This window comes from Pristiophorus japonicus, chromosome 7 (genome assembly GCF_044704955.1).
Source record: "Pristiophorus japonicus isolate sPriJap1 chromosome 7, sPriJap1.hap1, whole genome shotgun sequence".
NCBI classification, from domain to species: domain Eukaryota; kingdom Metazoa; phylum Chordata; class Chondrichthyes; family Pristiophoridae; genus Pristiophorus; species Pristiophorus japonicus.
Genome location: NC_091983.1, coordinates 105,808,055 through 105,816,704, shown reverse-complemented (window position 1 = coordinate 105,816,704; position 8,650 = coordinate 105,808,055). Strand labels below are relative to the sequence as shown.

General features: G+C 39.6%; 1 protein-coding gene across 2 annotated transcripts in view; it reads left to right on the top strand.

The window, feature by feature from the left end:
• The first annotated feature begins 2,579 nt into the window (after positions 1-2,579).
• The window catches only part of rcan2 (regulator of calcineurin 2), a 533,756-nt gene continuing 527,685 nt past the window's right edge, over positions 2,580-8,650 (top strand). Inside the window, exons 1-2 of one of the 2 annotated variants that reach the window (XM_070885208.1) lie at positions 2,580-2,650; positions 3,328-3,556. In XM_070885208.1, the coding sequence (XP_070741309.1) occupies positions 3,332-3,556 (225 nt within the window). In that variant the 5' untranslated portion in view covers positions 2,580-2,650; positions 3,328-3,331. Of the gene's footprint in view, positions 2,740-3,327; positions 3,557-8,650 lie in introns of both variants that reach the window. The other variant, XM_070885209.1, reaches the window with a different exon arrangement.

Genomic DNA, 8,650 nt, shown 5'->3' with positions numbered 1-8,650 from the left:
CTAATGGTCACTGGCAGACACGTGCAAGCCGTGTATATAATGTTGGCAGCCATGTTGAATCCTCACTTTGAGAGTAAATAAACTGGAATAAGGTCATGCCTGAACTAGCTCACCGTACTTAGCCTCGTGGAGTTATTCGATACTTAACACCTTCTCCAACGCCTCTCCACCGTCGTCCAGCTGGGTGGGATTTCACTCGCCTAATCCATTATTATTTATCTAATCATAACCAGAGAATTACCTGCAACAGCTTCTCTTCCCGCCCCCACATCATTATCTCTGGTGTCCCCCAAGGATCTATTTTTGGCCCCCTCCTATTTCTCATCTACATGTTGTCCCTTGGTGACATCATCCGAAAACACAGCGTCAGTTTCCACAGGTACACTGACGGCATCTAGCTCTACCTCACTGCCATCTTTCTCGACCCCTCCACAGTCTCCAATTTATCAGACTGCTTGTCCGATATCCAGTTCTGGATGAGCAAAACATTTCTCCAATTGAATATTGGGAAGACCGAAGCCATTGTCTTCGGTCCCCGCCACACTTAGGCCCCAATATTCCTCTTCTACACACCAGGAAGTGCTCAGTTACCAGGTGCAAATTAGAGCAAAAAGGGGTGAAGCAGCAGCATCACCCATCGCTGTCCCTTTTACATTCCCCTGGGATTTCAAGAGGCACAGGCACCTACAAAATATAATGCTATGGAGATAACGTGAGAGGGGTCTTATAGGGTCTCCTTCCTCATTTTGTTCCAGGTACACCAGGAAGGTTCCCAAATGCAGGGGTGCCAAAAGAAGTTGCAGTAGGCCTTGCACGTGCTCCCCCTGCGATCAACCAGTCCTCTGCACTACACAATTAGTTCATCGACATGAAACGTTAACTCTGGTTCTCTCCACAGATGTGGCCTGACCCGCTGAGATTTCCAGCATTTTCTATTTTTATTTCAGATTCTAGCATCTGCAGTATTTTGCTTTTGTTTTGTTAAAGATATCTTGTTTGCTCAATTCATCTGTTTGCACATTGAAAGCATTTAGCAGCACAATTTGGTTCAATCATTAGTCTGCACTTAAACTGTCTCATCATTGGTCTGAACCCAAACTGGCTACATCAAACCTTGATCCATTATTTCATAGCTCAGAACCAATGCTCATTGATCTCCTGAGCGTGATACCAGTTAATTTTCCACTTCAAACACAAGCAGACACTAGGAGCCAAATGCTGACTGTATATAAAACGTACGTGAATAGTGGCAAGTGTGGTTTCTGGAAGAAGAATTTAAGGGATAAGGTGGGAAGGGGAGCCCAATTGATCAAAAAACATGGACTCCTTGGGTCCAATTAGTGCTGCAGCCAAAACCAGATAAATTTGAAATAAAGCCCCACAAATCAGCCATGTAAGTATCATAATGTTAACTGTATTTACACTACAAATTGCTACATTACAAGTGATTTAATTGGCTGTAAAGAGCTTTGGGACGTCCGGTGGTCATGAAAGCCGCTATATAAATGTAAGTCTTTCTTTTAAGTTTCACACTGACGCTAAACTTATGTAGCACAAATCTGGAGGTAAGGCCTTAGCTAAATCTGAAGCAAGGCGCAGCGAGATGTTCTCCAGGAAGTCTCACTCGAGTGTTTCTCCGGCCCTGACTCGATTTTGGGTTGCGTCTCTGCTATAATTAGAGCGAGTGTGAAGCGAAACTACTTTGCACCAAATTACAGTTGTACAATGCATCTTTAAATACATCCAACACATTGCAGCATTGGTAGGATGCAAGTTTAATCTCCTGACTGTCAGAGTAAATGCACTGAACCAAGCCACCGAGTCTGTGTAACGTTTTCCCACAGGGAGACGGGAAACAGAAGTTACTAAATGCCATCAACAAGAGGCCTGGAAGCAGGATTTGTTTGCTTGTCCTCGTGACTGGGTCTGGTGTTTCGTATAGTTGGAACGAGAGATTAATAAAAATCGTATTTGACAGAAAAATACAGGACTTGAAGATTTAAATACGTTTGTTATGTTTGATTTTATAATTGGGGCTCTCGAGTGGATACTTTCAGCACTCGGATAAGGTGGGATGTTGACGCAACACATTAATTGCATATTTTCAACTGGGGCCGTTTTTGTGTCTCGATCAAGATTACGATGAAATTAACCCCTGTTCCTCTCTCCACAGGTGCTGCCTGACCTGCTGAGTGTTTCCAGCAAATTCCGTTTATATTTCAGGATTGCAACAAATTCGGAATTCCTTGGTGCTCGTCCCCCATTTGTGTTCACCGAATACATTTGCTGCCACTGCAGACCGCTAAAGTGGATCCAGCCCTCCAGCTGCGACTAAACACCTGCACTGATCCTCCCGCACCAATCCTGCAAACCCAGCGCGAGCCCCACGCCCCGCCTCCTTCTGTCCTCGCTCTGCTCCGATTGGTCCTCGTGCCTTCCATCCGGATCGTTCACCCACCGACACCCGAGCGGCGATTAGCCAAGGCGCCTGTTCATCAGCGGGTTGCTCCCGGGGATTGGATACTTGGATGGCCGCTGTAAGAGCAGTCAATGGGTCTCCTCCCCACCCCCAGCTGTCAGGCCAGGTTGATTGAGAGGGAAGGAGATAGTCCTCTGGTCGCTGGGAGACGGAGAGTTGGGACACAGGCAGGTACGAAGACTAAAGAAAATTGTGTTGCAGTCTGAGAGCAGTAATTAATCCGAGCTCGGCGCTGGAGGTGATGAAGAATAACAATACCCGTAGGTGGAGATCAGAATATTCATTCTCATCACCCATCAGATTGGCAGCTCCAGATCTGAACACTTTAAGGTTGCTAATTATGCTTAAAGCCGAGCGCACCAGCTCCAATGGGATGTGTTTACGGTGCGGCGTTGGCTCATCTATCGGAAAGGGGGTTCCAGCTCTTTAATGATACTAGTTTCATCCTGTTTTTCTTTTTTGGGGGAAAAAGCCAGAACAGATCTGAGTGCTTTTGTAAAATCAATAAATAAGAAATCAATCTTATATAATAGAGTGTGAAACACCGTGACGAGCAAAACAGTTTATATGGATTGATTTGATGGACCGTTTTTATTATGTTATTTTCATTATGGTCAGTTTGTGCTTTAGACATTGCTTGTGGAAATCTTTTTTTATGTGGCAGTCTCGCTGTTTCGATATTGGCAAACAATGTTCCAGTTCCTAGAATAACATAAAGTGCATGCCATTGGAGGTTGATCATTTGTTATCTCTCTTTTAAGGGTCTGAGATAGTAATGTTTCCATTGAAGCGATATAATTTTACTGCTCGGTGCAACACTACACTTTACCGTCTACTTTGTTTTTTAGTAGGATGAGAGGAGACCATCCGTTTGCTGGGATGAGGAACCTGAAACGTTTCAGCGACAGAGCTGCGGCCGGCGATTTTTGCCTTCTTCAGGCTGCAGACATTCGCGATCCCAATGATCACATCCTCTCGCAGGAAGACTTCGATGAGATAACGGATTTCAACGACCTCCCGACCTCACTCTTTGCCTGCAACGTGCATCAGTCTGTTTTTGAAGACGAACAAGGAAGGGTATGTGTGGCCATTAGTAACATGTATGTAGTTGGATCTGAAATCTTTCGACAGCTGGACTAATGTGTCCTGGTGCCGTTAATATAATTGTTTTAAATATACCAGGTTATCTCGGATACATCTTTCTGTTTAGTACCAGGGAAGTAGAATAGTGATTTGTTGGTAAATAAAGGGCGGACATTATTGATATTGAAGAGTATGTTGCAGGTAATAGCCCTCATAATACAATAAAGATTTTCTGGAAGAAGGAGTTTTGACATAGGCTTTCAATCTTCCAACAGGACATGGGCAGAATGCTTTACTAGCCTTCTATTAGTGATATCTACAGCATGCAAGTTGTTATTGCTCTGTATACCCATAGAGTGGTTAGAATGTGGAACTTGTTACCACATGGAGTAGTTGAGGTGAATAGTATAGATATATTTAAGGGGACGCTCGATAAGTACACAAGGGAGAAGGTAATAGAAGGATATGCAGATAGTATTAGATGAAGTAGAATGGAGGCTTGAATGGAGCATAAGGACCGGCATAGCCCAGTTGGGCTGAATGGCCTGTTTCTGTGCTGTAAATTCCATGTAATTCTACATTTAGCAATTTGAAAGCTTGAATCCTCAGGCTGTGCTTTATCACACTCCTCCCCCCCCCCCTTCCCCCTTTTAAATGGCGTCCTTCAAAGAATGCACAGTGTTGCATATTCCAATAATAATGCTGCTTACCAATCAGGGCTGCTTGATAGCGATTTGTGAAAATGCTATCAAACCATTGAATGATTCATCTAATCTACTTTTACCCATTCCATAAAGACACCAGCTATGGCATACTCATTAACCAGTCAACACCAGGTTCCATCTCGGTCCCTACAAATTGAAAGCAAAGTTCATGTATTTTTTTGTTATGGTACTACAAAAATTATTTATAAAAATTTCAGCTGAAGAGGTATTTCCATATTGAGTGTGAAATCCTATGGCACCTTCATCCTGATGCTTAGCAATTTTGTTTATGGAACCCTGAGCTTACAGTTGCAACATGAAGATCTGTCCCTAACAACAACAACAACAACAACTGATATTATAAACTTATAGCACAACAAGGCAAAGTACAGTACAAAGCACATGAAAACATCACACTATTTATAGCACACTGAAGAAAACTACTAATCATGTTATTTTTGGATATGGTGCAAAAACGCTACTGTAGTTCTCCAAGGGTTACTGTCCGACAGTCTTGGCAGCTAGAACCTCTGTGTAGAATTTAATTGAAGGACTTTGTTTCTACAGTGTGCCATTCTGGTGCAGCTTTGAAGATCTACTTGTCAATTCGGCACATCCCAGTTCACAAAATACAAATATATTGTAATATATAAAAACTCATGTTAATTATATATATATATATATATATATATATGATTAACATATATATATATATAGTTATTGCTGTTTGTTGAGTATATATTCTATTGCTTATATCGTAACAATTTAAAAGTCAATGGCTAAATGTAGTGTGATTGGATTTATTTTCATTTTCTCCTCAATTCTTTGCCATATTTGAAATAAATCCCCAAATAAGGATTTAAGTTCTAAATTACAGCCTCAAAAATAAAGCAATCTATTTTTGTTCATGGGTCTAGTGAACATTTTTCACTCCCAAGTGAACACTACTTGAAATATGTAAAAAATTTTGATTCAAAATGAGTTCCAGATTTTGGAGTGCAATGTGGGTCTTGTGAATTCCAGGACGAGCAACATTTATAGTGCTGTTTTTACTAGAATTCACAGAAAGTCACATCAATATTTATTTTTACATTATTGAAGTAGTTCGTAGTAGGATGAGATGTAAGCTGAATTCCCCATTTCAATTAAGTTGTTTCAGGTTATCTTCCCAAATCCCTGAGTTTAGTTCAGTTTAATCATGAAAGTTTTTACTGGCTCCTTGACTGACAATAAACCCTGTTATGTTTTAGGCCTCTAACACATCTTATAATGTGATCCTCTAAAATGAAATGAACAGTGCCATCTGCAATTAAGTGTAACTTTTTTGTTTAGAATAAATAGAGAACAGTAACTACCAGGAATAAAGGATTCAAATGATGTCCTAAACTACATGATTGACGCTTGTGCTATTTTCAACTTTCATTTGAAATTCCAAGGTTAGACTGCAGATTCAAAATTACTCTCTGCTATTCTTTGTTGAAATGCAATTTGATTGGGTGTTTTAATGTTGTTTTTGGCTACTTTTGTGCTGAAATGCTCTCCATGTCCTTACTGTTTAATGTTCATTGGAGAAGATCAATAATTATTATTGCATACAGCTTTAGCAAGAAATAATGCTGGATCATTTTATGTCTAGCACATAGTTTATTATTTTCTCTCTCTTTCCAAACCTATGGTATAAATAGAAAACCTGAGTGGATAACAATGCAATATCATTGAGTAGATGATTTAGAACTTTTAACAAATCCATTTCAGAAATATCATGGTAAAATTATTATCCCATACTTCAATACATGAATATTGATCCCACAGTGTCTGTGATTTTCGGAAAACATGCCTCAAACATGACAGTTAATACAAATGAAGAGAAAATGAGCTAAGAAAACTAGAACATTTTCATTTAGCCTACATACAAAAGCTTAAATTTGGACGATAAGTGCAAAGATTTTGTAATTCATCAAAACAAGTCTGTATTTTCTCTTGAGTGTGAAAATTACCATCAGTGGTGAATATAGTACTAACCATTTTCCATTTACGATGATAGCTCAGGTACTGTGGCATTTTAAAAGTGTATCAGATTGACTTCTGTATTGATCATATCTCACAGCCAGCACCAGTGGCATGGAAAAGATACACCTCCACACTAATGTTAAGTTGATCTGATATCCTACTGTGCAGAAACTTCAGCCATGTCTGATGGGACAGGAGCTATTTATAGAATATATGTGCATTAATGCTAGTATTTTGAAAAATACATAAAATCAAACTGTGTGCAAATACCTATTTTGTACCTTTTCAGTTGGTATCTCTATCTTGCTTTAAAGTAGGAGATGGGTGGTGGTGGTGATGGTGGTGGTGGGGGGTGATTAATTTTACTTGGCAATTTCCAGCCCCAACATTCATGCAGGGATGCTCATTTGGTAAAAAGTGGCTGAGTTAACCCAAAGACTATCTGTGTAGACAATCCCAGGCCTTGTACCAAATCCTGGGGATGGGATCATTTTCATCGGAATTCTCATTAGGACAAAAGAATTTAGGAGTCTAGGTCTGGCTCAAACTCCTGTGCATATCTGCACTTCTAAATTGGCTATCATTGTGCCCGTTTGAGGCCTATAAAACTGGCAGAACAATGTTAAATTTAAACCCCCAAGTGTTATGTTTTGAGCCTCTTGCACATGTTCTAATTGTCAACTCTAAAATTAAATGTAAAGCCTTTTTTTTTAGAATAGTTCAACAACAATGACTACCTGGATTAACAGATTTGACAATAATCCTGTTCTGAGCTCTGGCTAAAAGATAATTCCAAGCCACCGTAATTGTAGATATATTAAATAATATAACATCCCTACATTAGTATGCGTACTGATTCTGGAAGCCGAAGAGCAGAACAATGTTCATGCTCATATCTTTGTTAATCCATAACTTAACAGTCTACTGTATTACAATTTTTACATTTTCTAGCACCAGCTTATTTAAAAAAAAATCAAATTGAGTTTCATAGAATTAAGGAGTGAAGGTGAAGATCTCAATACTGTCATTTCTTCTACTGTACAAAGATGCTATTCTGTTTAACAGATTCATTTTCAAATCAATTCTAATGCCCACTTTTATTAAAAAACTTTGGGGGTAATTTTAACCTAACCCATTCAGCAGGAAACAGCGGGTTTGGGTCGGCCGCCTGTTTTACACCATGCTGTTTTTGTAAAATACCATATGAGTGAAATTAACTGTATCCAACAGAGTCCAGTTTGGAGTGAAATCACCCACTTCCCAATGTGATATAATTGGATTTGAATCAGCGCTCATGATTCAGACTTGAAACCAGAGACGATCTGAAACATATCAAGACAAAGGTCCATGGAGAGTAAAATCAGGCGGTATATAAAACGGGCGCCTGTCCCGAAACCACCCGTTTCACACCCAGCAGGCTAGGTTACAGTTAATTTGTTTGCATCAAAATTATAGTATGATTTTTCCAGATCTATGAAAAGAGGTCTGATTTCTGCAGTAAATTTATAATAATCTTTGACCACTTTTCTTTAAGCTATAAATCATATATTCAAATTAAAGTTCAAATGTGAAAATGTGAGGTTATTGACGCTTTTTAAACCTAACTGAAATATTAGAATCAAAAACATGTCGTCAGTGATGTAGTTTTAGTGTAATAGGCACATCGGGATCATGGCTGAAATTGTCTTGGGCACGGGTGCTGGCACCCTGCAGGCTCTTGGCAATAGTCCACATACCTTAAATGGTTTGAGGGCAACAATGCACCTGGCCCACATAGACTACAATGAGAAAATTCACCACAGATCATAGCACAGACTTAAGAAAGCCCTTATGACATTGTGACCCGTAGCCCATTTCCATCAATGATTGCATGCAGTTCAGGTCACTTTATTCCAAACACAAACTGGTTTAAGTTGAGTACTAATCATTCTCAAGACACTAGTTGCGCTCACAGCACCTTTGTCTTGACGTGTGTCAGACGGTCTCTGGTTTCAAGTCTGAATCATGAGCCAAGGTGCGCTGATTCAAATCCAATTATATCACATTGGGAAGTGGGAGATTTCACTCCAAACTGGACTTTGTTGGATACAATTAATTTCACCCATATGGTACTTTTGCAACAACAGCATGTTATGAGTATACAGCTCTTCAGATGGCCTTCACCAGGGCAAAATTTGTCACAGTACGGAGCGTCCATTATTTAACAGCAAATTACATTTTAAAGAGGTGATGCCTTCATTTAAAAAAAAGTGTTTGGCAAACATTTCAACCACATGATGCAATCAATTAATTTATAGCAAAATGTATATTGCATTATTTCTACATAGCGCGATCGAGAAACAAATAATGCATTACCCTTCTGCTTTTAACCCTT